At 40.9% G+C, this 26,702-nt stretch overlaps 1 protein-coding gene across 1 annotated transcript in view; it reads right to left on the bottom strand.

Moving 5' to 3' along the window:
• hectd4 (HECT domain E3 ubiquitin protein ligase 4) overlaps nucleotides 1-25,952 on the bottom strand; it is a 40,733-nt gene extending 14,781 nt beyond the window's left edge. The window contains exons 1-57 of the mRNA XM_080893238.1: nucleotides 25,294-25,952; nucleotides 21,661-22,214; nucleotides 19,491-19,580; nucleotides 19,277-19,404; nucleotides 18,488-18,596; nucleotides 17,255-17,393; nucleotides 16,802-16,972; nucleotides 16,510-16,702; nucleotides 16,251-16,412; nucleotides 15,761-15,874; nucleotides 15,531-15,671; nucleotides 15,212-15,447; nucleotides 14,975-15,117; nucleotides 14,785-14,855; nucleotides 14,583-14,688; nucleotides 14,374-14,494; nucleotides 14,137-14,265; nucleotides 13,663-13,787; nucleotides 13,140-13,293; nucleotides 12,938-13,041; nucleotides 12,596-12,794; nucleotides 12,349-12,468; nucleotides 12,159-12,263; nucleotides 11,889-12,052; nucleotides 11,491-11,736; nucleotides 11,065-11,257; nucleotides 10,547-10,651; nucleotides 10,298-10,390; nucleotides 10,052-10,220; nucleotides 9,211-9,346; nucleotides 8,974-9,118; nucleotides 8,692-8,858; nucleotides 8,364-8,510; nucleotides 8,088-8,272; nucleotides 7,811-7,964; nucleotides 6,574-6,854; nucleotides 6,258-6,444; nucleotides 6,078-6,159; nucleotides 5,771-5,973; nucleotides 5,478-5,613; nucleotides 5,208-5,390; nucleotides 4,912-5,076; nucleotides 4,653-4,822; nucleotides 4,307-4,422; nucleotides 4,109-4,212; nucleotides 3,855-4,016; nucleotides 3,545-3,693; nucleotides 3,327-3,406; nucleotides 2,869-3,032; nucleotides 2,516-2,753; nucleotides 2,271-2,407; nucleotides 2,058-2,184; nucleotides 1,493-1,630; nucleotides 902-1,038; nucleotides 659-819; nucleotides 395-576; nucleotides 96-301 (exon numbers count right to left, since the gene is read on the bottom strand). Of these exons, the coding sequence (XP_080749364.1) occupies nucleotides 96-301; nucleotides 395-576; nucleotides 659-819; nucleotides 902-1,038; nucleotides 1,493-1,630; nucleotides 2,058-2,184; nucleotides 2,271-2,407; nucleotides 2,516-2,753; nucleotides 2,869-3,032; nucleotides 3,327-3,406; nucleotides 3,545-3,693; nucleotides 3,855-4,016; nucleotides 4,109-4,212; nucleotides 4,307-4,422; nucleotides 4,653-4,822; nucleotides 4,912-5,076; nucleotides 5,208-5,390; nucleotides 5,478-5,613; nucleotides 5,771-5,973; nucleotides 6,078-6,159; nucleotides 6,258-6,444; nucleotides 6,574-6,854; nucleotides 7,811-7,964; nucleotides 8,088-8,272; nucleotides 8,364-8,510; nucleotides 8,692-8,858; nucleotides 8,974-9,118; nucleotides 9,211-9,346; nucleotides 10,052-10,220; nucleotides 10,298-10,390; nucleotides 10,547-10,651; nucleotides 11,065-11,257; nucleotides 11,491-11,736; nucleotides 11,889-12,052; nucleotides 12,159-12,263; nucleotides 12,349-12,468; nucleotides 12,596-12,794; nucleotides 12,938-13,041; nucleotides 13,140-13,293; nucleotides 13,663-13,787; nucleotides 14,137-14,265; nucleotides 14,374-14,494; nucleotides 14,583-14,688; nucleotides 14,785-14,855; nucleotides 14,975-15,117; nucleotides 15,212-15,447; nucleotides 15,531-15,671; nucleotides 15,761-15,874; nucleotides 16,251-16,412; nucleotides 16,510-16,702; nucleotides 16,802-16,972; nucleotides 17,255-17,393; nucleotides 18,488-18,596; nucleotides 19,277-19,404; nucleotides 19,491-19,580; nucleotides 21,661-22,214; nucleotides 25,294-25,440 (8,973 nt within the window). The 5' untranslated portion in view covers nucleotides 25,441-25,952. The remainder of the gene's footprint in view (nucleotides 1-95; nucleotides 302-394; nucleotides 577-658; nucleotides 820-901; nucleotides 1,039-1,492; nucleotides 1,631-2,057; nucleotides 2,185-2,270; nucleotides 2,408-2,515; nucleotides 2,754-2,868; nucleotides 3,033-3,326; nucleotides 3,407-3,544; nucleotides 3,694-3,854; nucleotides 4,017-4,108; nucleotides 4,213-4,306; nucleotides 4,423-4,652; nucleotides 4,823-4,911; nucleotides 5,077-5,207; nucleotides 5,391-5,477; nucleotides 5,614-5,770; nucleotides 5,974-6,077; nucleotides 6,160-6,257; nucleotides 6,445-6,573; nucleotides 6,855-7,810; nucleotides 7,965-8,087; nucleotides 8,273-8,363; nucleotides 8,511-8,691; nucleotides 8,859-8,973; nucleotides 9,119-9,210; nucleotides 9,347-10,051; nucleotides 10,221-10,297; nucleotides 10,391-10,546; nucleotides 10,652-11,064; nucleotides 11,258-11,490; nucleotides 11,737-11,888; nucleotides 12,053-12,158; nucleotides 12,264-12,348; nucleotides 12,469-12,595; nucleotides 12,795-12,937; nucleotides 13,042-13,139; nucleotides 13,294-13,662; nucleotides 13,788-14,136; nucleotides 14,266-14,373; nucleotides 14,495-14,582; nucleotides 14,689-14,784; nucleotides 14,856-14,974; nucleotides 15,118-15,211; nucleotides 15,448-15,530; nucleotides 15,672-15,760; nucleotides 15,875-16,250; nucleotides 16,413-16,509; nucleotides 16,703-16,801; nucleotides 16,973-17,254; nucleotides 17,394-18,487; nucleotides 18,597-19,276; nucleotides 19,405-19,490; nucleotides 19,581-21,660; nucleotides 22,215-25,293) is intronic.
• Between the last annotated feature and the right edge of the window lie 750 nt (nucleotides 25,953-26,702).

Raw genomic sequence — 26,702 nt, 5'->3', positions numbered from 1 at the left:
GTCAAGAATCACCCCAATTGTAAGAGTTGTAACAGCTTGTAAACATGCACCCTGAGATACATGTATTAAATTAATAACAGATTGGCAGAACATACCTGTAGAAAGCAGCATATCTGCTTTGTAAGCTCAAGTAAGCTTTCTTCTCCTTGATGCAAGGCACGGGTGATGGCCACTGTCAACCACTCCCGGATTGGCTGAGCGTTGCCCTGGTAAAACAGGTCTGTGGGGGAGCAACTTTGGCCCTCAAGGTTGTGCAATACTGACTGAGCCAGCAGAACAGAACTTGAACTGATCGTGCCATCTGCAGGAAGAAAAAAATTGTCACATTTACCACTAATAGAATATGCACATGGTATTAAGGTGTTTCATTATAATATCGTATAGCCACACTCACCAGGGAGGGGTGGAGCCAGCAGCTGGTTAGATAGAAGCTGCAAGTGTTCCAAGGTGATGTCACGGATAGCAGGTATGTGGAAGAGACGAGTGAAGGTGTGCGGATTCTTGGGGGCAAAGATGTTGAGCAAGGCCATGCGACAGTATAATCTGGCCAGTGCACTCTCACAGCGAAGAAGTTCCCTAAAATAAAGCAGAGCTGCATGAATGATTCTGTGCAGCATGTAGACGTGTCATATTTATCCTCATTGGATTCACATGTTACCTGTGAATCTGAATGTTGCTACTGTCTAATGAGACCAAGCCATTAGCCGCAGTACGGCGAGATCCAGCAGGTGGGCGTTCCAGCATTTCAATTGGATACCAGTACCTGACAAGCACACCCTCACTACGCAGGTATGTCTCCACCTGTACCAGTTCATTCACCTTAACAAAGCAAACAGTTTGTTCATCAGCATCTTTGTTGTTAAGATAGAAAACGCTTATAATGGTAAATGAGTATACTTACAGAGTCCACATCCAGCACAACACCATGCAAACCAAAAGTTTTTAACATGCCCCTGATGGCAAATTTCGGCAGTGCTGTTCCCCCTGTTGTGCTGTTGGTATTGTTGCTGTCAGGACATCGGATGACCACAGTCAAGCCTGTGTTGAAACAGTACATCACCACGAGGATCATTTAAATGACATCACATCATATTACAGTGGTCCCTCACTATAATGCAGTTCACCTTTCCTGGCCTCGCTGTTTTGTGGATTTTTTTTGTGCAATTTTGCATGTTTTTTTTGTTTTTGTTTTTTTAACAGCACATTGTGTTTGTGTCCTGATTGGCTGTAGACCACTGTCAATCAATCTCATGCCGTGTCTCCTGGGTACTTTGCAGACTTCACCTATCACGGGTTATTTTTAGAACGCAACTCCTGTGATAAACGAGGGACCACTGTATATACATTTGATTTTTTTTCCCCACTGGAAATTACAATAAGGTCATTCAAGCCTAGTGGCAGCAAGTGAAAAGTAACTATGTGCAATATTAGTACAGATGTCTAAAGACTTTGTTTTGTGTGCTTCATGAAATAATGTTATTTCCTTTCATACCTTTGCGGACTTTGTCGATAGTGAACTTGTTGGCCTCATCCTTGATATCCTCAATAGTTGGGAGGTAGAGATCTCGAGGAATGCCACCATTCTCTTCATACAGAAATTCCACTGTCTGCCTCGCAATGTCAACCATACCTGAAACCAGAAACAGCGTCTCAGCTCTACGTACAGGTAGACAGTCTGGTAAGTGATTAATTTTATAACTTCAGACATCTATTTAATGAGGGTTGATGACAAGAATCCCATCATCAAATCATGAAGCACATTAAAGCATGTAGTATTAAAACTGAGGTCTGATTTGATTTGATACTTAATTCCTTGGTCTATGAGTGAACCTAAATTATCAGCAATAAACCTTAAGGCGGTTAAATAAACATGTACAAAACGTTCTTCCTATTATGACATTATTTTGACTTTTAGACGCAATTAACGCTCCATTTAGTTTTCAAAAACATCTTAAGGGTCATAAAGTTAAAACAGCACAGGTTAAGTGTTTATTGTCATGGAAAGCTGCAGTGGCACGCAAGATTTTTTTGGCCATGTTGTAATATAAGTTATTTACCCAGCTGCAGAGCTCCTTTGATTTGGTCCAGGCCCGATTTCCTCTCAGCCTCGTTACGGAACCGTCTACGAATTGTGGGGAACACTTTTGTCTCCCATGCCTTCACCAGAAGGGCATAGTGGTCCTCCTGAAGTCAAATCAAAATTCAGTCATGAAATACTTAAGCTTAAAACTTTTTCCAACACAATTTTGAGCATTGCAGACTTTTCTTACTCTTGGAACATCATCATCATCCTCATCATCACTCTCATCATCAGCAATAGGGGGAGGATGTGGGTCGGGTCCAGAGGTGACCAGATTCTCATAGCTCAGCTCCACCTTATAAAGGCAGGACTGGTCACTGTTGTACTCTGCAAAAGCCAAATATTCAAAGGTTACTAGGCTATGAGGCAAAAATACAAATCGACAAGGAAGAAAAAAAATTATTGAAAAGGAATGCGAGATGACAAGAGACATACGCTGCTGAGCAACTGCAACAGCTGCAATCCGACAAGGGGGTCCATGAGAACCAGAGTCCGAAGTAACACTAGCGCCTGCATCATTATCGCTGTCTGAGGCCATAGCAAAGGGCAGTGCTTCAAAATTTGCACTGATTTCTTCTGCAAGGTCTACACACAAGTCAGCAGCATTTCTGTGTGCTTGGCCTTCAGCAAATGCAAAAGGCCGGCTTCCAAAGTTGGCACGTATCTTTGAGTTCTGCAAAGGAATATAGAGAAAGTCAATATATAAATATATACATGCATATAAATAATCCAGTACATTTTCCTAGAGCAGTTCAAATATAAATGAGCCCTTTTTAGCAGAAACCCACCTTCTTTTGAATGTGTACCAGGGGCCACATTCCACCAGCTACATCGTCAAGAATGGGACTAAGCCGCTGACCACAATAGGTAAAATACACCCTGCCTTTAGGGGCCTGACCAGGTGGAGGTGGAGTGCCCTCAGAACGCTCCCATCCAATTCCAGCTACATCACCTGTGTTCATGCAGATGGAACATCCACATCTCAGTAATGGCTTGATGTGAACAGGTCATGACACATTTTAAAACATGCTAACATAGGAAACAGCTCAAGTTAGATTAAGTTAAGAAAGCAAGATATGCTTTTCAATCAGCTTTTTGAAAGAGCAGCCTGGTAAGCAACATTGCATGTAAAACGTTTATTTCAAATCCATAACAGACTGCCGTATGGATTTCCAAGCTGTGTAAATCAAACAAAAGAAATGATCGATTGAATATGGAAAGAAAGATATTTTGGCTACTGTCTCACCAGGAAGTAGAGCCACATCCAGCCTGACACTCTTCCATTGCAGCAGACTGGAGCCATTATAATGCACTGCCCTACCATTACTGACACACACAGACAGAGAGGAGACAAGCACACAGAGACAGCATGACAAAAAAAAGAGTAAAGCAGTCAGCAATCAAGTAAGAGAAACAGAGCAGAGGAAATCCAAAGGGAGTATCTTCGCTTTAATAGCTACATACTTATGGAACAAACATGTGCCAACAGGGTTGGTCCATGCTCCATCCCTTTTCTCTGCTTCAGGTGCAAAACCAAAAGACACAATTGGCCCACTGTCCTCCTCTGAGTCTCCATAGGAGACAATTTCTATCTCCCAGTAAAACGATGGTGCCTGCAAGGACAAAGATAGAAAAGTTTAAACTATGGACAGGCTCCAAGTAAATAATTATAAATAAATAAATTATAAGTGAATAATTATATTTCATACTAATCGTTGATATTTGTTCAAACAAACTAAAATACTGCAGGAGTGGATTCCTCTGATGTGCCCACCTGAACTGGTACGGGAGAGGTTGCGTAGATGAAAGTGCCTCTGGGAAGCCCTCCTCCAGCACTTGGATCAGCCAAGAAGGTGACAGAGGTCAGACGGGATGAAAACATGCAGGCACGGACTGGAGGGAAAACTCTGGATGGACACCAAGTAATCTCCTTTGGCTGTTAAGACAAGCAGATCAAAGGTGAAAAGACAGAAGGAGCCCAAAATAACCTCTATGTATTTATTTGTCTATGTATTTAGGAGCCCCTACCTGACGTCTGTCCGTCTGCAGTGGTGGAGGTGGTGGACGAGCACAGTCCCGATACAGCATTCTTACTCTCTCACATTGAGCTTCAACCATGCCAAGGCGCTCTCCTGCACAAGATGACAGAAATGTGTCAGACACACAGTTGCTAAACTGGTATGGTGCTGAGAAGTACCAGCTGATGACATATCTGTATATGCTCACCAGGGCTGCACTCCTGGGCAACCAGGTTGAGAACCTCAACAGCAGCCGGACACTGCTGAATGAACTCTTCACAGAAGGAGCTGTCCTCTAGAAGTTGGGCCATCACCAGACACGCCCTGACAAAAAACAAACAAAAACAACAACATCACATCATATCACATAATGATGCTCCAGTCTGAAGGGGTTTACATTTTAAATATAAGATAGTTTCCCCTTATAATGCAAGTATGAGACTCAGACTAAAAAGTTCAAAAGTTGATTCCAAATTCAAACCCCAAGATATTTTGACACAGACCTGACCAATCAGACAAAATGCACAAGGTTACCTGCATTACTATTTACTCACCTAGTTCTGATTTCAGCCAGCAAGCGCACTGCAGCCATTACCGGGCTGGAGCCATCTCCGGTAGCTGGTAAAGAAGTGTGAATAGAGAGACTGCCCTCCTGTGGCAGAAGCATAGACTGCACAGCTTGTACCACCTTCTCTGTGATTGATAGCTTATAGAGAGGAAGAGCCTGTTGTGGGGAGAGCCAAAAGTGACAATCAGATTGCCACTTTTGGCCTATAATAAGAACTGTACATAACCTATTGTTGGAATTCTTACCTCAGATCTGGGAGTGCAGAGGCGTGATATTGGTACTGTCAGGATATCTGAAGCTTTGCAAGCTTTCCTATACTCGCAAGACGGAAACTTCACAGTAGCGATGCCCTCCTGCTCATTTATAGACATAACTATACCCACACTCCCCAGCACTCCTTTACCTACCACCTGCAGAGCAAAGGAAGCACGATAAAAAATGACAGTAGTTCATTTTTTCAGTGGTTTCAATGGATTGGATCACACCATCTTGATAAATATATGCAATAATAATGTGTGGTATCTTTGATATATGAACTAACCTGAACCTCAGAACCAATCTTGATAGTTTCTTTAAAGCCTCCAAGAGCACAGAGTGCAGCAACAGCCTGTCTGCCAATGGCCTGCAGTTTAGCCAGTTTTCTGCCACTGCTGCTGCCGTTCTCCAGAATACTCTCAGCATACTTGCCCAGCTGAGGGATAAACATTAGCGCCCGGGAGAGAACCTGCAAAACAGCCATGAGAAACACTATCAGCAAACAATATCAAGTATAATCATTGATATGGAGGTAAGAAACAGGATAATGCTTTACTTTCTCAGCAGTGCTTGTCCAGATCTGAGCAGTGTTGGACTCAGGAGCAGTGAGCAGACTATGAAGCAGGGCTATGACCTCTGCAGCCATGCTGTTGGCAACATGGCCACTGATAAATGGGCGTACCGGGTCTGACCTAATTAAGGCAGATTTTAAGAAGAAATGTTACAACCAAAGATCAGAATATGTATCTGCAACATACACCTACAACCTGGCAGTATCCACTTGCAAATATGACTGCAAATATTAAATGATTCATTTTGTATAAAATGTCTAAATCACAGAAACAGCACCTGGCCAACTCGGCATTCCTGTCTCTGCAAACAGCAGTCTGAGCAGTTTTCTTCTTGTCGCCAGCAGTAATGCCCCCAGCAGTCTCTTGGGCTAAAGTCTCCACAGGTGGACCAACGCTCACTATCAGACCAGACTGGGCCCACTTGTTGGCTTTCCTCAGGGCAGCAGATGCTTCTTCTGTAATCACCTCACAGCATCCACTCTAAATAACATTTAAAATAGGACAGAGATAAAGATGGCAGTTACAAAAAACAAAACAAAAAAAACAGGCACTTTATGGTTCTGGTTTAGTTATTTTTAAGTTACCTTTGTCATGTCTCTGTCCATCTTTACAACTTTTTCCATGTTTGCTCCAGTGCCCAGTCGAAAGGGACGCCCCTCAGAGCTGCTACATTTTGGAAAGAGTGGAAAAACAGTAAAGTCAGAAACACCCAGAGTAAGCTTGCAAATGTAAACCCAAAACAAAAATATGAGGTGAAATCATACCTAAGGAGTGGTTGTAAAACCTCATGAGATGACTGGTCCTCTCTCTTGTGGATAAAAATCGAAAGCTTGCCATCAACTGCCTCTCCCTCCTCCCCAACATCATCAGACTTGAGAGCTCCTTTGGAACTGGCACGAGAGAGACTTGTGTCTGGCTCAGAGGAGCTGGGTGAGAGAAGAGTCTGACAGCCTGGCAAATAGAATATAGGAATAAGAAGGAGAAGACAATTTTATAACCATCCAGTATAGTTGCTTTACCATTTTTGCCTTTATTCAGATGGTGGACAGCATTTAGAGGTTCTAGGTAAGAGAGACAAACCTGGTACTACATAGTCTGCCAGCTTGGCTAGCAGCAAGGCAGCAATGCGCGAGGCTGGATCATTGGCATCTTGTTGCTCAGCATCTAGCGTGTTAATGGAGTAGCTCCATGAGGGCAGAGCCACATTACCGCAGTCCTCCACACTCATGAGCGGCAGGGCAGCACGACACAGCTGCAGGATGATAAGTACTAGCTTTGGTGAGGGCCTCTGGTCGAGCAGAAGAGACAAGAGCTTGGAGACACAAGCTGGCTGGCTCAGGATGGCTTTCCCTATGTGGCTCCTAAAACATAAACATACACTGTATGAATTGTCGGTGTTGCGATATACAAAAACAGGTGATAATAACCAAAAAAAAGTGTTAGAAAAACAAAAACATGATAATACATGGCACACAATCCAAGGCCAATATAGCTATAGAGTCAGTCTCAATACCAGTTTTTTATGCCTCTCCTCTCTTTCAGTAACTACTACATTTCAGCCTCAGATCATCTAAGGTAAGGTGACCATTATTACCAGCATTCATTTTTCTACTGTTGTAGCTACTTCTCTCACACACTTGGAGACTCACTTCGATAAACAAAACCACAAAGTGAACTGGAGTTTTTTTTCTCTCTGTCTCTCACATGCTCTTGTTTGGCTGTTATTACAGTATGCTGTAGAACTGCAAGAACTGCAGGGAGGCTGACTGTTGAGGACTTAATTCTTGGTATAGTTGCTGATTTGTTATTAACTCTTTCTGTGGCTTCTCAGCTTCTCTCTGCACCATGAGTTACCGCTAGCTGTTCCATTAGAGTGCACTACTCAATCATTGGCTTCGAGTCCCAGGTGTGTCTGGTATTGCAGCTGGCTTAATAAGTCACTGCAGATTGGTGCCCTAATATAGCAATGTGATATTTAGAGTTCTGTGTATATCAGTAATATTTATTCACTTTGCTTTTGTCCCTAAGAAAAAATAAATTACATTTTAATATCCTCAATATATATTATGAATTTTATTATATTTTATTAGATTTATTACAGTCTTTATCTCATTTTATATCCCAGTTATAATCACCATGATCCAGCAGATGTCCATGCTAAAAATCTTGATCCACCAAAAGCTAAGATAAATAAACTTAAGTTTTTCAGTGTTTCTACACATCATGGTTTCTCATCATTTCTTTTAGCTACTACATTATGACAGTGCTACCATGAACACCCAAAACACACAGAAAAATTACATGAGATAAACTTTACCTGGAAAGATCATTGAGCAGACTGAGCACATCCTGTAACGCATCATTGCCGGCTGCCTGATTCCCACAGCATTCTGTGGCTCTTGCCAGGTGATTGGTCAGCAGGCTGGATACCTGTCTTGCCAGACCTGAATGAACTGCATCTGTAGATCCACCTTTGAAGAGTAAAAGCAAAGACTGTTAATCCATCATCACAATAATCATAATATTTCATCTTACAGCATGAAAAAAAAAAGCCTTTTAGGAATTTGATCAAAGTATCTACAAACTTTTCATACCTTCCACCTTCTCCCACTCAATACATCGGTTGGCCAGCACCTGAAAGGCTGCCCAAGCCATGGTGGCCACCTTCTGTTTTTTGGTCTGCTTTTCATTTGAACTGCATTCCCTCTGCCCACTTAAGCTGCACAGGCTATCCATAAGCTGAACCAGCCCACTGCGAACGAGGCACTGCTCCTCACTCCTATGATAACACAAGTAAAAAATTAGGGTAAGCAATCAAGGCCTTGGTTGCAGGAATATTAAACGAGATAAGTTAAAATAGGTTTGCTTGCCTGGTGTAAGGGATTGTGCAAAGTAAGCCAATACTGTTGGCACAAGCAATTGGGTAGCGTGCACATAGTGACACTACAGACGTCATGGTCTCCCCAAAGGCCTCCTGCACCTGCTCTACCATTCCCCCACAGGTCAGCTCCTCAATCCTGCACAGATGGCACACAAACAAAAAGTTTAAAAAAAAAACACAATTCCAAATGTTTGTTTATAGTTTAACCTGACAGCTCAAAATCATAACTACAAGAATATATATATTCTTATATTTCATCAGTGTGCATAATCAGAGTACACTCAAATTTACATTTGCTGTTCCTCCTCTAGTCTTACCTTGGTCCACCTTGCAGTACCATAGTGACAGGTCCTACTAGGTGGGTGACTCCACCAACTCTAACAGCAGCAGTGAGCAACTCCCTCATATGAACAAGCGCCTGCTTTCGTGTGCTGCCTCGCCGCCAACGTGTCTGCGCAGCAGACAGGAAACTACTGCTTGAGACCTACAGACAAAAGAGCTACAAATTACCTTAATGCAAATCAGAATTCCATCCATTTATTTGAATGCATCTATGCCAAACAATAAATTTAAAGCACTGGCAAGAGTGAAAAACCTACAGCCTGATCAGGTGTAGTTCCAATAAAGGCAAAGAGTTGTCCCAGCAGCACACTGTATGTTGGCTTGTCTCGGCTGTCCTCTATGGCCAAAGACTGCAGCAGGGTAAATGAGCTGCTGCGATGACTAGTAGGGTGGTGTCGCCTTCTGAAGATAAAAAGGTTTGCAAATACAGTCAAACACTCTTTATTCCTATAAGTTACTTGCATTCCTTTTATCTAATACAGACAGAAGAATACCTTTGTGGCGCATGTGTAAACTCCAAGTCTTGGTTAGCAATCATCTCCAAGTCAGAAGGTGCAGACATGCTACGCAAGAAGACTGGCTGCTTCACCATGGGGATCACCGTCTTGGCATCAGACACAGACTGAGAGGCTGAGAAAAAACAGAAGAAGAACTGGGTGAAAATCAAACTTTAACAGTTACTGACATCTAATTACACAGAAACACAGATACCTATAAAAACTTTGCTTTTTTTTTCTCCAATGGAGAAACATCCCAAGTCTGAGTTACATAACAGTAGCCATATGCTTAAATCTTAATATTTCAGGAGCGTAGATGATTTTAATCACAGGTCTAAAACATCTATTTAAAGCCGTGGTTTCCAAATAGTGGTCAGTGAGTTGCATAACCATATGTTATTACTGCATTATACTTCACAAACACTTCTGGGTGACTTATTAAATTTCAGGTGCAGTACTTTGAATGTACTTGTTTTCAAAGGATAATAAAAAGCCATCACACACTGGGTATGAACCAGCGGCAGCAAGACAGTTGGTTAGATTGTATGAAAAGCTTTGAAAAGGTAATACATGTAAGGCATATGCTAGTGCAGTCAACACTCATGCAAAAAAAAAATAAAATCTGATAAGATGCTTGACTCAAATAGCCTGAACGTGTCTTTGTCTGACAGTATAATCAAAAGTTATACTCTCGTTGATGTGCCTTGGGCACAACAAAAATTTGAAAACCACGAGTTCAAAGAAAGAAATCTTTAATTTCAGTCCTGCTAACCAGCAAAGCATCACTTGGAAACAACACCTGTAACAAAAGATGGCAGACAAACAGATACGCATTTACCTGGGCCTGGTGTGCCAGCAGGTGTGCTGGTTAGACTTCTGCAATGTGGAGCGATGGTGACATGGAGCAGTAGCTCAGTGCGGTTCATTAGACTTTTCACCAGAGTTTTAGTTTTAGCAAGAGGGCTGCTACTTCTGATGTGTTTACTGTTCACCTCCTGAAAGAACTTCTCCCTGTTATTGCAAATAAATACTGTTAGAAAACGAACTGACCTGTAAAAGTGTAAATGAGCTACATAATTAATACTTGCCTCAAAGCAAGGACAACATTTTCCAAATCACTAAAATCAAGTGGGACCTCCTTCAGTGAGCAGAGTAATTCCAATTCCTTCATTTTGTTCTGGTGATGTTAAAAAACAAACAAACAAAAAAAACAAACAAAAAAAGAAAAAAAACGAGAGACATAAAACCAAAAAGACACAAAAAGAACAGACTTAAATAACTGAGATCTTATCATTGGTTGATTACAGAAATTAGTGTATCTGTGGCAGTCTACCTCAAAGAAGTGGTAGTCGTGAAAAAATGGCGTGTTGTTCTCCAGTTTTCCTTGTTGGGCCTCCTCTACCTCATTCTGCCATTTCTGTTCCAATTCTGCTACACTCTGAAAGCAACACAGGAAATGATTAGACACAGTATTAGTCTTCCACTCTTTTTTGTCTTAAGGTCTGTCTGTTTATTTATTTATAGGTACTCTTTCTTTTTAGAAAGATTAGATATTCTTATTTCTTTTTTGTAGGTACTCTTTAACATTAACTTTATTTGAACTTAAACAATTGATTGATTGATTGATTGATTGATTGACTGATTGATAATACTTTATTCATCCCGAGGAAAATTGGCTTAATAAATTAACCCAATAAATTAAACTGCTCAAATAAAGAATTCTAATCTTAACCTCTTATTTAATAGCATGAACAAAAACTGAAAATACAACAATATCTTTCACTTGTTGCAAGCATAATTAATCGATAAAATACTGTTTTCAAAAAACCTTGATGGTCAGCATAAACTTACCTGCAGCTGCCGCTCCATAGCATTAATCTTCTTAAAGGTCTCAGCCATGATCTTACAGAGCAGGTCATATTCCTCTGTGTGATCCTCGCGGTATTGGTAGTTGACGAGTGACTGAAGCGCATCCACCAGGCTCAAATGTTTGATCACGCAAGATACTATTACCTCTTCCATAACATCTGGTCTTATCACCTCCCTTACAAAAAACAAAGAACAAGCTAAAAATTATTGTGAAGTGAATTAACATGAACAAAAACCTTGATATTAATATCAACTCTGTTGTGACTCTTGACTTTCCTTCAGAATATATAAAAACCAGAAGCCCTAAATTAGTGGGGTGTTTGTCTCAACCATTTAGGGAGAGTGACAAATCCATGTACAGTATATAGATGCCATACTCTGTCAAGACTGAAAGAATTAATTTCTTACTTTATGCTTGGGCGGAATTGTGGTCGAGCCCTTCCGGACACTTCTCGAAGCCTAGACATGATGCCCGGAGGAAGGCGAATTCGGGGCAAGTCAAAGTAGGTCCCTGGCATAAGGCCTGGAGGTGGGATGAGCACGTCAGCTGGGTAAGTGAACTCCCGATCCTCCTCAATAGTGAGTGGCAGAGGTGAAGGACTGGGCGTGAGGGCTGGAGAGATGGCACCATTTGCTTCCACCTGCCACTGACACCTAGAGGGAAATTTCTTTTTACTCATTTTAGGCTGCTAGCAGCTCAGCTTTGACTCAACTAGATACCGAAGAAGAATATGTAGTAATCCTTACATGTAGGACATCACATTTAGTTACTATTAATGGGACACATTTTATTTTAGCTCCGTTACCTTTGCAGCAGCTTTGAGCAGAGCAAATCATGGCAGGCCTCCTCCTCTTTTGTCACCTCTGGCCCATTATACAGAATGCGGAGCATTGAGCAGGCCAGCACTGACAGCCCCAGCGCAAGGTCTGCCAGAAAGGGGAGACCTCCAGAGACATCTTCTGATGACTCCTGTAAAAACAAAAAAAGATATACAGGATCTTCAGACTACTTCAAAAAGTAAAAATAAATAAATAAATTATATAGAGAGAGATGTTGACGACATTTGAATTGTTACCTGAGCTCTGACAGTGCAGGAGAACCCCCACATGGCTTTATCAGGGGTATTATGTTCACGTCCACTTCTCATCTCAAAAGAAAATGTCACTGTGTCTCCTTCAACCTAAAGCAGAACACAGAGCAAAATGTAGCTCTTCAAACTATCTATGAACATCTATCAATGAATAATTCATACTTGCTTTTATTACCTTCACAAGGTCTTTGGGCCATCCTGTTCCCAGGACACTGCGACTGCCATAACCCAGAGTGTTTCCTCCATACTCTGCTACTTTACGACTATTGGTGTTGGGACCGGCATAGATAACCAACTATAATAATAGAGAATGTATTTGTTTAAAAAAAATCCACAATACCATTCTTCAGAAACTGAACAAAAAGATGTCTAAAGGTGAAGTATGATTGTGTCTCCAGCTCGTACACAGGAAGAGTCATTACCTTGTCATAATCATACTGTGATGAGCAGCGAGAATCAAAGCGAAGGTACAGGCACCGGGCTCCTGGGATGTGTACGGTCTCCTTGAATTTGTAATTGTCCCTTACAGGATGCACAGTCTCTACTGTTTTCCCAGCAGCCCATGGAGCAGGGATCTTCAGTCCTGTCAGGAAGCCAGGCTCTTCACGTTCATCAAGAAGTCTATGATACAAATAAGTTAGTCATTTTAAAATTTGAGCTTAAGACACAGCCGGTGCCATGAAGAAAATCACCTCTTCAAAATATTTATTATGCAGAATAACACTCCCTGGCTTAATTCTTATGGTGAAATCTAGAAAACTCACTTGTCATCAGCAGTGCATGTCTTTGCTCCCTGGCCCAGAGAGCCACCAGCAGGCAGAGACTCTTCAGTAAAAAGCGGAGACTGAGTCTTTAGTAACAAGGCAGTCTGAAAAACAGAGTGGAAAAAAGCAACTTAATAACAGCTGCTTTTTCTACTCAAGGAAATATACAAGAACCATCTCCTCCTTGACTGACAAAACTGACCTGGCTGGTATAGAGCACCAACTGCACCAACTGAGGCATGAGGGCATCAGCGAGGGTGAGGGTTTGCAGGTTTGGGTGCATCAGAGAGGTGAGCAACACCGGCAGCAGGTGCCCAAGCATAGTGGCCTTGGTAATCTGTTCCAAGCCTTTCAACCTTAACAAAATGAAGATAAAAAAACAAGTGAAAATTTTAGTTTTGCTGTTAGCAGAAAAAAAAAAACAAGATGAGAAGAGGAAAGTCTGGCACAGTGATTCTAAGAACCTGCTTTAATAAATACCACCTCCCTCACTGTTCCATTTTGTTTTAACAAGATCAGCATTAATCAGGTTCAGTTAAATCTTCTTTCATGGTGATATAGTACACAAGACCCAACAAAGCGAATTTCATGTCTAGTTTAATTTCTGACAGGTACATTCTGGTCTTACAGTGATACAAACTGGCTTCAAATGTCTTCGTGCAATGTTCCAACATAAGTGGTAAAAAGATTTTAAAGGAATCAAGCAAACGTATTTAAAAGTTCACCTGGTTTCTCTGTCAGCTATGTCGCTGTTAATCAGAGCAGTGGTGACCTGCTGTAGGGTTTCCAATACTTCATCACATCCCACCAGGATTTTGGTTGCTAAGGACAGGATGCTGCTTTGCAGCTCCTGAGGATGACACAGAGTAGGCCCACACTTACGTAACACTGCTTCCAAGATTTTCAGTAATTACATTCACTCAATATGTAACTATTAATACATACTCCATGCCAACAGATTAAAAACAAACTCTAGATTGTTCTGTTTCATTGCTGTCATCAGTAACCTTGAGTATGAACACACCGTTTTTCAACAAATAATAAATGACATCACAAAAAACTGCACTGCGCACAAACTCTTCAGCATTACCCTTAAAGAACTTCAAAAGCCATTGCTTCATTTGGTGTGTTGGTCTCTCATTGACACACACACAGACTCCACTTTCAAAAAGGTAGGGGTATTTAAAGGGGATGTTTACCTGTACCTTCATTGTTTCCCCTTGTAGGGAATTGTCACTGTCATCACTATCATCCGGACGGATAAGAATGGTATTACTGAGGAGGTGGTTCTGAACAGCCATGAGGTAGCGCAGACTAGGTGAGACCACCTAGAGAGAAGGGAAACCATCTTAAATTGTATGAATGCAATCTTCCAAGCCATAATGATCTTAGTCTGGATTGATAGCATTTAAGTGCTGCTGAATTGATATTCATACTGGCACAGTGGAGAGCAGTTTCTGGAAGTCATCTCGGGCGACAGTCTGACATTTGGTGATGAGGAGGCAGGATTCTCGGACTACAGTCTTGAGGATACAATGCAGCAGCTCATCATTCAATCTGTAAAAGAAGACAGATTTCCACAACTTTAAACAAACACAGATCTAAAGAGAAAAGATAGTATTGTTGCCACAAGGCTGCCACTTGCCTGTAGTGGTCATCCTCTTCACTTCCAAATCTATTCTTCTGCAACTGTTCTGCCAAATTTGTAAGGATGACATCCCGAAGTTGAGACAATCCACTGTTTCTTTCACCTGAATATTAAAGGTAAAAAACATACACCATGTGAGAAATAATGAGAATAAAATACAGGAGGTGTCACTTAAATTAAAGCCTGAGCTGCCAATCACCTTCGGTTAGAACCAGTTTCAGTAGTTTGTTGAGTTCAGCCTCCCCCTGATACAAAATATTGAGGCCTGAGCTACAGAGAAGAGGTAAAAAAAAAAAAAACAACAACAACAAAAAAAAAAAGGTTCATTAAAATGAAATCATGATCACAAATCCAACCATTACTTCTGTCTTTGAGTAATTGTAACTTACCTAATAGCCAAGCAGACTTCTCTCTGAATTTCTGCTCCTATCTGGTCCACTGGAGCCATGAGCAGCTGCCACAGTAGGAGTCCTGCACGGCGCACACTCTCCCTATTCTGCTCTGACTGAGGATTGAAAAACCTAAACACTACCTGTAAATGGTAGAAAATATACACAACAACGTTAGAATCACACAGAAAATGCTAAAGGTTTTTTTGGCAAAATTCAGCTGCACCCAAAAATCACCTGAAACACAACTAAGATACAGTGGATGATGCAGGTGTCACCATTGACCATGGCCTTTTCCATAATGTCACAGATGCTGCTGAAGTGACGGGCCTCAATGGGGTGTTGTTTTCCCAGTAAGGCCCCCAAGGGCAAACTGTTGCTGCTGGCTGCCAGCAAGTTGAGCTGGTGGATACACATAGCACCTACATGATGAAGCAGCTGGTTGATCACCTCGCCAGTGGCCACAGTCTCCTCTGTTAAAGGACAAATTATGCAGATCTGTCACTTTTATGATTTAATCTTATAAAACAAGCCACTTGTTGTTTACATCACCTACCTTTGGGTTCTTTGATGACGTGGCTGACACCGAGTCTATGGCACACATGATGAAAGGCTTGGTTCCCGGGGTTGCACCACTGATCTATGTAATCACTGGAGCAGGTCCAGATCAAGTTGTTCAGTGCATCATAACACGCTCCTTCAAAGAATGCAGAAGTAAAAGTTATGTAGTGCGTGACTATTTGCCGCACGTAAGTAGAAGTAAAATGTGACAAGTTTTCAGCTCACCTAGCCCTGCCACCTGGGCTCCCCTGCCTAAAGAACTGCCAGGAGCATCAATGAGGTCTGCGCGACTGCTGAACTGACCATCAGCCAGGTTAAAGACCAGACTGGAGGCCAAAACTGAACGAAAAACATAAGAGCAATAGTTAATAAACTCATGACTTAAATTATGATACAAAGCAGTGGGGGGTGGGGCATTCCCAAAATTCTCATTGACCATTAACATTAACTCATTAACCCATCAAGATGTTACTATTTTAAATGCTGTGTATTCACCAGCAATTAGCCACTGTCATAAATGATGCTTAATACTTATTTGGAACATCAGATTTAATCAGATTTATACAGAATATCTACAGGCAGCTAGTAAGCTTAGTGTCAGACTTTCTAAAATTAAAAATAAAATAAATAAAAAGTAACCAAAAAACAAGTGACAAAAAACTCAACATAATCAGGATTTAGCAGTGAGCCTGTGCATGTGTTTGCATGCGCTTACTTTTAAGTGAGGAGAGGCTGCTGGTACCTCCAAACAAGGAGCGTGTGGCAGAGCTCCCAGATACACCAGGAGGTGAAACCAGCATTACCAGATAGGTGCCACAAACATACATCGGGGTCCTTCTCAGAGTCTTTAGAGGGAGTCCACAGCTAGTATTGACCGCTACAAAAGGATTCAACAAAATATTTTAAAAACCACATCATCCAAATGAATCACAGCATGTATGAACTTTGGATATTTATAGTTTCTCTACCATTACCAGACTGCTCCTCTTTGACAGTGTTGGTGATTGCAGAGCCTGTGAGAGCAGCCAATGTGGCAGAATGGGAGGCCCGGAAGCGTGACATTCGACTTAAGAGAAGTTCATTCAAGCACTTGGAGGACTCGCCTTCTTTGCGAGTAAGGATAACCCTCTCCTGCAAGATGTCTGCAACACACAACCCTGTCTGTGTCTGCACCATGTATAGGAGAGAGAAGACATCAAAGATTTAATGAAGACACAGACAAAATAAATACTGCTGAGACTATATTGCAGGGCACGAGATACTCACCGACAAGTGAAAGACATCCATGAAGACAGAGTGGCCTTTCTGTGTTTTCTCATTGAGGCTGGCTGGGGACCACACCCAGTACAGATAGGTTCCGTCTGAGCAGAGGTGCAGTGTGGTCATGCTGCTGCCCACGGGGAAGTGATGGGCTGGCATGGGCACAATCTGGCACACCTGAAGAGAAAAGAGTGAAAATTAGCCTTAGGTATTAGTTATACTTGAATTTTGAGATACCAAATTAAACAGTACCCCTCTGTGTCCTTTGTACCTGCGATGAATAAAGAAAAACATTCTCCCACTAAGAACTTCATGATCTGTTGAGATTATACATCCCATCTACAGAATTTACAGAATAAGTCCACATACATCTTAAAATAATTTCCCCCAGGGATCAATAAAGTATTCTGATTCTGATTCTGATTCTGATTAAAATAGAGTAATGAAAGTAGACAGTACCTGGAGGGTGAATGGATCAATGACCTGGCACAGCTGATGTGGCTTGGCATCAAAGGATGAGGGACGGTGGAGGAGGCGGCCGCTGCTGAACACCACCCAGCCGGGCTCCAACTCTTCATTTCGACAATACACAAATCCCCTATACAAACACATAGCACTGATTCCTTTGGTCTGCATTTGGAGTTTATTCCAAGTCATACTAAAGATGCTCAGGCAGCTCACTAAAACATTTTGTTGGTTTATTGTTTAATTTGTCACTCAACTGTGAGTTTTTGGTCAAATCCTGTAGCTACCACAAATTAAATCAAACCTTACAATCAATAAGAATCCAGAAATGTACGGTATGTGTTGATCGTATAAAAACTGACAGTGTGCCTTCCTTCTTTTTACGCAGTCACTTTGCTTTGTTGACCTTAATGAGAGTAGACTTTGACAAGTTATTGACAGCATATTGTCTAACTGTTGGGAAGCTACTTGTCATACTGAGTGTTGCTGTGAATAGCCACAGTAAGAAGAGAAAATGTGAGACGAGCAGCATGGGTTGATCAGCGTCAGTACAAATTCCCATCAGGACACAAGCAGCTTACTGCAACTCTGTCTCTTTTTGCAAGGCGGCACTCAAAGCATCTGTCTTTAACTCTAATTTAAATCAAATTCTCAAATGGGAATTTTAGCTTTTTAAGGTAATATTTCTGAGACCGATTAAAAAAACCCCAAAAACAAATAACAAAAACCCCCAAAGATACTTAAAGCATGCAGTTAGCAATACCCTGGCCTGATGCGTGCTACTTCTTTCATACAAGCTGCTTTGCAAACAATAGCTAGAATTACAACCATTTACGTTGCAGTTGAAATCCAAATATCTGTTTTGTAAGGTCACAGTGTGCTTTGCCCTTCAGAAGCTGGCTGACCAATAATGCATGTATACCCTCATAATGTCTCTGGACAAATTCTGGGCTCAATCAGCTCTAAAAAACATTATTTGAGGATCTAGTTTTCAGCAAAGTATGCAATTCGTTACAATATCATTAAATTAAATAAACCAAATAAATCAGTAACATGAGAGAATATAACTATATACAATAGGAAATGTTTTTTAAATGTCTAGGAAATAATGCCTTTCAGTGCACAAGTATTTTTTGTGATTTTTTTTTTTTTGCTTCATTCTTTCTTCCCTCTGTTCTCTGAATGCTGAAGAGAGAGGAATGGAGGCTAGAGGTAGTGTCACATTACCTCAATGTCCCATGTAAACCAGAGCCAAGCTTGCTGAGTCCTCTCCCAGAGGAGTTAGTGGTATATAGATATAGCCCATCTGTGGCTAGACAGCGTCCCAGGTCAGTATCTGCAAAACACAGGCACCAATGGAATTCAGTAGGAGGTAAATGAAAGAAACATCAAAGACAGCTGAATAACCTGTAGGGGCAGGGATCAACAAAAGAGTGGACAAAACCAGGCAAGAGAATTAGGATGCAAAAAAAGTGGACCAAGTCTTTGTTTTGCAGACTTTTGCAAATTCAGAAATAGTGATGTCTTCAGAGATCTGATAAAAAAAAAAAAAAGACTTAAAATGAACAGATCCATTTAGCTTGAAAAATAAATGCTCAGATTTACTTTATGGCTCAATAAAAATAGATGTACAGTATGCCCTGTTCAGCTTCCATCACACGTCAGATAGTCATCTGTGAGACAGAGAGACATCACTCCACTTCCTCTCTTTTATCCACTTAAGATCTTTAGTTTCAACTCAAGACAAAATGTTTTCTCTATATGTGACATCGAATGAAACCCAAAGAGGAACAATGGTCTTTCCACCCTTGATAATTGCTTGGATTTAAGATGCATTTCAAACAAGTTCAGTGAATAAATAAAACAGGAAGGAAGTATTATGATGGCAAGTGAGACAAGGAGCATCTTTTCCACAACTTACATTCCAAAGAACTAAAAACTTTCAACCATGGCTGCATATTATTTATATCTTTTCATTTTAAGTATCACAAAAACTTTTCTGAAATTGTTTTCTACCTTTACTCTCTGCTCCTCCAGCAGAATTATCTGGTGTGGGCAGCATGTCCTCAAAACCCCAGGAAACACAGTGTTTTCCCCCCAAGAGGCAGGATGGAGACCCCGGGCCTCCTTCCAGGAGCAAAAGTCTTGAACAGGAGAAATATAATGTAGTTACATGTTGGGGAAGTTATTAGGCATTGTCTTTCAGTTAAATCAAAACAGTTTCCCTCACCTGTACAGTACGTCTGACACAGGGAGGTGGCCCAGATCAGTTTGTTTCTGCAGCAGGTGAACTGTGTGGATGAAGGTCTTCAGGGATCCCCTAGAAATGAGTTTGGCAGATTATTCAAGAGAGCTCAACGTGAAACACAAGTGAAAACTCATTGTTAATCTTTCCTGGAGCCGCAAGAGGAATAATAACTTGGCATGAATTATGGGCAGGATCTGATGTAAATTTAAAAAATTTAAAAGAGATTATGCCACATTGAGCAATCTTCTTAACTTTTACAGATTTTACTCAGTCAAGAATTAATTAACTTATGGACCACGTTCAGGTGTGTGTATTTTAATTCTAAAAACAGTCTACGAAATCAACTAAAACCCAATGCTTGTACCAGAGAAAGGGTTAAGCTATGAAATTATCACTCGTATGTTTATAATAACATTTAATAGTGCTACTGGGAGTATTAAAATCAACAACTAAGACCGAGAGACACCATCAATGCAAGCCTCATGAAAGTGAACCCCGCAATGCCATACTATGTAAACAGCTAAACAGCTGATATCAACGTCCTGTGCAGTCCATTTGCTTACATAGCCCTCCTATACAGAGAATTTACTAACCAACTCCAGATGAGGTGGAGGGGGGGAGAGAGGGTGGTTAAAGCTGATAGCCCTTTAATTAGCTTCCACTGCTGGGTGAAAAAGCATCAGGGCTAGATAGTTCCCCACAACAAAGAGCTCTCTGCCTCAACAGAAGGTGAACAAAGAGTGGAGAGTTCTGGTTTTGACAAGTCAAGATCAGCTGTCACCAACAGAAGCTTGAGCTCAGGCACAAATACAAAAACTAAACAAACAAGGATATTCTGCTCATCTGTGCAGAAAAACTAAAAAACAAACAAACCAGATTAAAGATTAGCTTCTTCAGATATATTTTTGTGTGCTTGCTTCTGTTCTTTGCACGCAAGAATACATGAATATGTCTGACAAGTTGAAAGGGTAAGGGTAACGGCGCAATTTACAAGCATTGTTTGGGTCCACCTGTCCCCTGAAAGGAAAAGGTCACTTTAAATCATAATAAAGGTGCTCTGAGTTATCACATTTAGCCTATAATATAATATTTCTGTGTTTATGTGTGTTGAGGTGAGCAGTCTTTTCTAGGATAACAATGCCTCCACATCAATAGGGTACAAAGGAACACTGAATGAAAGTATGTAACTTATATGAGTCAGAAGTTTCACCAGATCTCAAATCAAATGAACACCTGTGGGAGATTATGAACCAGAATGTAAGACAGAGCTCCCCACTATCCAATCAAAACACCAAACAAGGTAAAGTCTTGATATATTTTCGAAGAGTTCTAGAGAATGAACAAGGCACAATGAAGAGCAAAACAGCTTCATTAAAGCTGTTTTCCTGAATGTTTCTAGACAATACCTGATGTGAGTACATGTAGAACTATCCATTTAAATGTCTTTTACATTTTATCTCCCTTGTACAAACTCTGTGTGAAGTTTACTGAAACCGATGTGGACATATGTGAAAATAGTGCAGGTAAAAACCTGGTAAATTTAAAGTCAATCGCCCTGTCCTGCTTTCTGCATGCTATTCTCAGGCAGAGCCCTCATCTAAACCAAACATCAGTATTTAGAAAGCAGCTGCCACGAATTATCTCCTACACACAAGGCCCCCCTGTGCTGCCTAATGAAGTTAATAACAATGACTGAAACTAAGAAGAAAAAAAGAAGTATTGTTTTCCAACAGCACTACTATCTTACTTCAACAGAGTGTAGTTCTGACTACAAGTTCATGGAGCCAAAAAGTCTGTTCATATCCATAAGCTTAAAATCATACCAAAATCTCAACTACTTCTTTATCTTACATTACAAATATCAAAGCAAGATTACCACAGTGCGTTGTGTGGTTCTTAAGAAAAAAAGTTAATAATTTAATGTTATTGCCTGATAACAAAAATTGCCACTTAAGAAGAGTATTGTTTTGTCTTGATAGCTTATTTTCACAGGTTTTGCACTTCAATGAGATCTTGTATGTAATCATTCAGTGAATACCATTAGTACAGCACACTGTCTACAAGACAAATGGTAAATGACAAGACAAGACAAAAACAGAATGATCCTAAGAAGGATGCAGGTAGAACAGCAAGGAGGAACGGATGGTCTCACCTGGCACAGGCAAGTGCCACGAGTGCAGCAGCAGCGTTTTCCCTCTGTCTGTGCGTTTGTAGGATCTGCGGCTGAGTGTGTCCATGCACTGGGCCTGACTCCTGGGCACCATCTTCTAGCCAGGAGCATAGCAGTCCCTCCAGGCCATTGAGGCAGTCAGCGGGCTCTTTGCTAAGGCTCAGCGGCTGGCAGTCCCGGAGGCAAGCTAGCAGTACCTCTGCTGTGACACCGCAGAGTGCTGGGTCACTGCGAGTTTGGGACTGTAAAAGGGGAAAGACCAGCAACAGGCCGACACGGGAAGTGAAGGGCGCCTGCTCGGGTTGCTGGAGCAGACCTTGTCTTTTGAGCAAGGCCAAGGTCTCCTCATCAGCCCCTCCAGTCCCTTCTCGCTCCTGCTGCTCCTCCAGGGCCAGCTGCCGCTGCGCCCCCCACAGGCCACGCAGGGCATTGAGACGATACTCCAGCAGACGGGCATATGCATTGCTCTGATTCCCACAGACAGCACGCAGACGCTCGGCAAGCTCTACCGGATTCTTGGTCTCAAATGTTAGAATCTATAGGGCAAAGGTAGTGGGAGAGAGGAAAAAAATCAGGTATTAAACTGTTCACTTTTTTCTTGACCATTTTAGAAAACAATAAACAGTGTATTATTTAGAGATGGGAGACAGTCTTTTGTTTCCTGGCAATGCTGGCTACAAACAAATGAAATCTTCCTTATCAGCAGAAACTTTTAATCAGAATACAGAAAAGACACTATGGAAGAAAAGAGGAGAGCAGTGAGGAATTTTATTCTTACTGACGTAAATTTAAATAACACAGCTGTGTTACACACAAGTGACATCCAAATTTTACTGGCGGAAAAACTAAGAATTATTTGCAAAAACAGCAAGATGTTAAAATCTTTTTCAATTTGGCAATTTTTAAAAAAAACAATACGAAAAATCTTGTTCTTATGTAAAACGCCGCCATTCAAAAGTGGGGTATATACATGACTTATGAAATACATTTGGTTTATGAAGATCTGGTCATAAAGCATTTCCCTAGTTAGCTACGAATCATTTAAAAAAAGAAGGAGCTCTTGTTTTTCCAAGTCTTTGGACTACGCAGTAATGGTCAGAGATAGCAAAGCACATATCCTATCACAAGTGAAACAATGTGCCTCATGTGCACTTAGGCAGCATTTCAGATATTGATTACACATGAATCATGGACTAGAAAAAAAAAATCCATTATAGCATTTAGCAGGCACAATTTGTATTGATTCAATTTCAGAAACGCTGCTTATGTTACAGTAACACCCCATAGCTGGATGCTGGGCCTTCACCTTGCTCTGCAAAAACTGCTGCAAGCGGATAAAAATAGTCAGCATCACAACACCTACGATAACGGCACTGAATGACCGAGCCAGTCTTAAAACTGGACACATGCCTTAAATGTGGAGGATCTGAATGTTACCAAGAATAAATAAACAAACAAACTGAGAGCCTAACAGTGACGCAAGAATGTCTTCTTATTTTATGTTTTAGTACCATTTAGTGGGACTACCCACTATAAATACAAAGTTCGCATTACTACACATAGCTCATCTATTTTGGCTTTGCTTGATAAAACACACGTTTTAGCATTTTATGTTAAGGATGAATCACGCTATACATTATGTAACCATACTCTTTTTTTCAATATCAGTGCTAATTCATAATTAATATGGAAGTTGAAGAATTTATTACCATAAAATGTCCATCATAAGAAACCCTGCTGTAGGTCATTATGAATGGTTATTTTACAGTAAAGTAAAGTTTTGCTTTGAAGCTTTACCGAGTCCTCAGTTTAAGCATTCTACTCTTACAAACATTTTCCAAACTGGAATCCTGAGAACTCAGTAGTAAAGAAAGGCTCTGGAAATGTTGTGTTTCTAACACAGGCACCTCTAGTGTTAAGAACATGGTGTGTGGAATTGTGCTAATAAACTGCTTCTTCCACTATGCAGAGACTATTCTGTATTTGAAAAGTTTTGGTGCCTACCAAGGCCTACCCCAAAACCAGGTGATCAAGGATAAACTGGTAATGCAGCTATTTGGGACATAGTTTGAACTAACAGAAAACATAAAAGCTGCATGTACAGATTCATGAGTTTGATTTGGTGGCCTTTCTTCATATAAGCCTAGCCCATTGTGACTGTAATTAAACATTCACAAAAACAAACCTGTTTTGTGGCTATTAGTACAAGAGTAAAGATAACATCATATAAACAAATATTCAGTTTATTGATCTTTTTTTTTCAGATCCAAAAGATCTAAGCAAGGAATTTGGAAACATACATTTTAATTAAAATGTTATAGATAGATAGATAGATAGATAGATAGATAGATAGATAGATAGATAGATAGATAGATAGATAGATAGATAGATAGATAGATAGATGTAAAACTGATATTTTGTAAGAATAGTGCAGATTGCAATAATAAATATGTACACTATAAAGCTAAGAAAAACAGCTGCATTAAGGTGTAACACAGAAATATGCTTTAAAGCATCTGTAAGTGAAAGCCTTGAAATGCAAGTATGAACTCTTGTAAAGGTTAAGTTCAGCACACAATTCATAACTATTCCCACTTTATCATGAAGTTTGCTTGTTTAAAGCCAGTAACCATCACTGTCTGTTAGTCTACTACTCATCAACAAGCAACTCCGAGCACAAATTAGACCCCAGCTCATGAACATGTGACATGAAGACTGCCGCAAATATTCTCCACGGTCTGGTGGATCCTGCTAGATTCAAAACAAGGCACAGTAGGGAAATATCGAGTATGTAAATATGCGGTGTTAGCTCGTTGTTTCCATCAGAATCACTGTAAAGTTTCTGGTCATCTAACAACATTGATTCTTCCGGTTATGGGATGAGACTTTCAAAATAAAAGTCGTTTTAAAAGCTTAAACATTTGGTAAACAATAGAGTCTGCAAAACATAGCTTGTTTTGTGCTTCGAGAACAAGATTCAGAGCAGGAGAGATGAGAACTGTTTTTCCCCTGCGTTTGACAATGACCATAAAAACACTTCTCAAGGAAAGAGCAGCTATGTCACCTTTACAAAGACTAAATCTGTTTACTATGCACTAAATAAGCCAAGATCTAGTCAGGAAAAATAAAGGCATACATGCATGTGTTTAAGTGAAAAAAAGTAGGAGCTGTGTAGCTTGATACCTGAAGTACACCTCTAATTGACATATTAGCTCAACACTGAGTACAATATTAAGTACCAAATCAATATGACTTCCACATTAATATACTAGAAGAAAGACACTACGTAACATTAGAGATTTTAGAAATGAAATTTACCATGTTTGTAATAGGTTATATTTTGAAGGAAGGGGCAGGAATTGAGTTGACACGGCTCTCGGTTACCTTGATGGTAAATTTAGCAGGACAGGAAACTTGCAAACGTCTGCACTACCGTTATTACGGAGGGTGTGTTTCAGGTGACAGTCAAAACTAATTCTTACATTAAATAAACAAAAAGACACACTGATCTCATATATACACAAATGTTCCTGTATACAGCTCTTTATGTTTGTTTGCATGTGTGTGTGTGAGAGAGAAACTGAGCTGGAAAAAAGAGCGATGGCTTTTACCCACCTCTTGTTCGGTGTCCCCCTGCTCCGATACTCCAATTTCACTGGGCAGTTCGGCCAGATCTGTGACCCGAATGAGACCGTCGTGGAGAAAAATGGTCTCCTCCTTCACCGAAAGCCACTGGGACGAATCCACAGCCCCGGAGCCCATCGCTCTCCCCTCCGACAGCGTAGCCAAAGGGGTCGAACATTAAAAATTCAGTGACAGATGACAGAAACGCCCTAGCTAGCCTGATAGCGACTCACAATAACATAACGGCCGTCAGCGCCGAGGTCTTATCTAATGGTAGTGTTTGACAAGGGAGACAAGCTAACTTGACGAGTGCCAGTCAGCGGGCGAGTTGTAGTGGCAGGTGTTCTTTACATTACATGGGTGCTCTGGTCATGCTAACAGCGGCTGCTAGCTGTCTGGCTCAGTTAGCTGAAGCGGAGCTAACTTACCGTACGGTATCGTTATAGCGTTACCGAGCAGAGTGGGCGTGACAGCCGTGCTAAATCCGTTATTGCGTCGCACCGTCTAAACGACAGTCTTTTCAAGACGCAAAGTGAACCTGTAGTACTCTCATGTCACGGCTACAACCCGACTGCAAGCAGCTCTACTAATGGCCCGGTATCTGTCAGTGCCTGGAGAAGATAATGAGAGTCACCAAGCTGTCAGTGCGACGCCATGTTTCCAAGGCCAACTAACCGCTCCCAGAATGCACCGCGTGCTAAAATAAAAGCTGTCTAAAGTCATTTATTTTGGTATCTAAAACCACATCTTATCACAGCTGTGAAATGACAAAGGCACATTTATTATTTAATTTAAAGATCTTTAAAAAAAATCAATTTATTATTATTATTATTATTATTATTATTATTATTATTATTATTATTATTATTATTATTATTATTATTATTATTATTATTAGTGCCATCTGCCTCTATCACACCCTAACCCTAACATCCTCCTCTGTCACAACAACCTTTTGAATGTGCTCTTTCACTACATCCATGAACTTTCTCTGTGGTCTTCCTGTTTTCCTCCTGCCTGGCTGGAGACAACAAATTTTGTCCAGTATAGCTGCTAGCCCTCCTCTACACATGTCCAAACCATGTCAGATTTGCCTCTTTGTCTCCAGACCTCCCAATCTAAGCTGTCCCTCTAAGACAGTCTTAACATTTCAGCTCAGCCTTCTTTCTTTTTGTCAGTGCCACTGTTTCCAAACCATACCTCATAGCAGGTCTCACTGCCATCTTGTAAACCTTCCCCTTTACTCTTGCTGCTATCCTTCTGTCACAAACCACCCCTGAACCAGCCTGAACCAGCTCCACTCTCTTCTTGACCCTAGGTATTTAAACTTGTCCACCTTCACTGGCTCCTCGTAGCTTCACTGTTATACCTGACTCCATCTCATTCATAGACATGCATTC

The sequence above is a fragment of the Rhamphochromis sp. 'chilingali' genome (genome assembly GCF_963969265.1).
Source record: "Rhamphochromis sp. 'chilingali' genome assembly, chromosome: 10".
Classification (NCBI taxonomy): domain Eukaryota; kingdom Metazoa; phylum Chordata; class Actinopteri; order Cichliformes; family Cichlidae; genus Rhamphochromis; species Rhamphochromis sp. 'chilingali'.
Note: the sequence above shows the minus strand (reverse complement) of the source record. Positions and strands in the feature narration are given on the sequence as shown.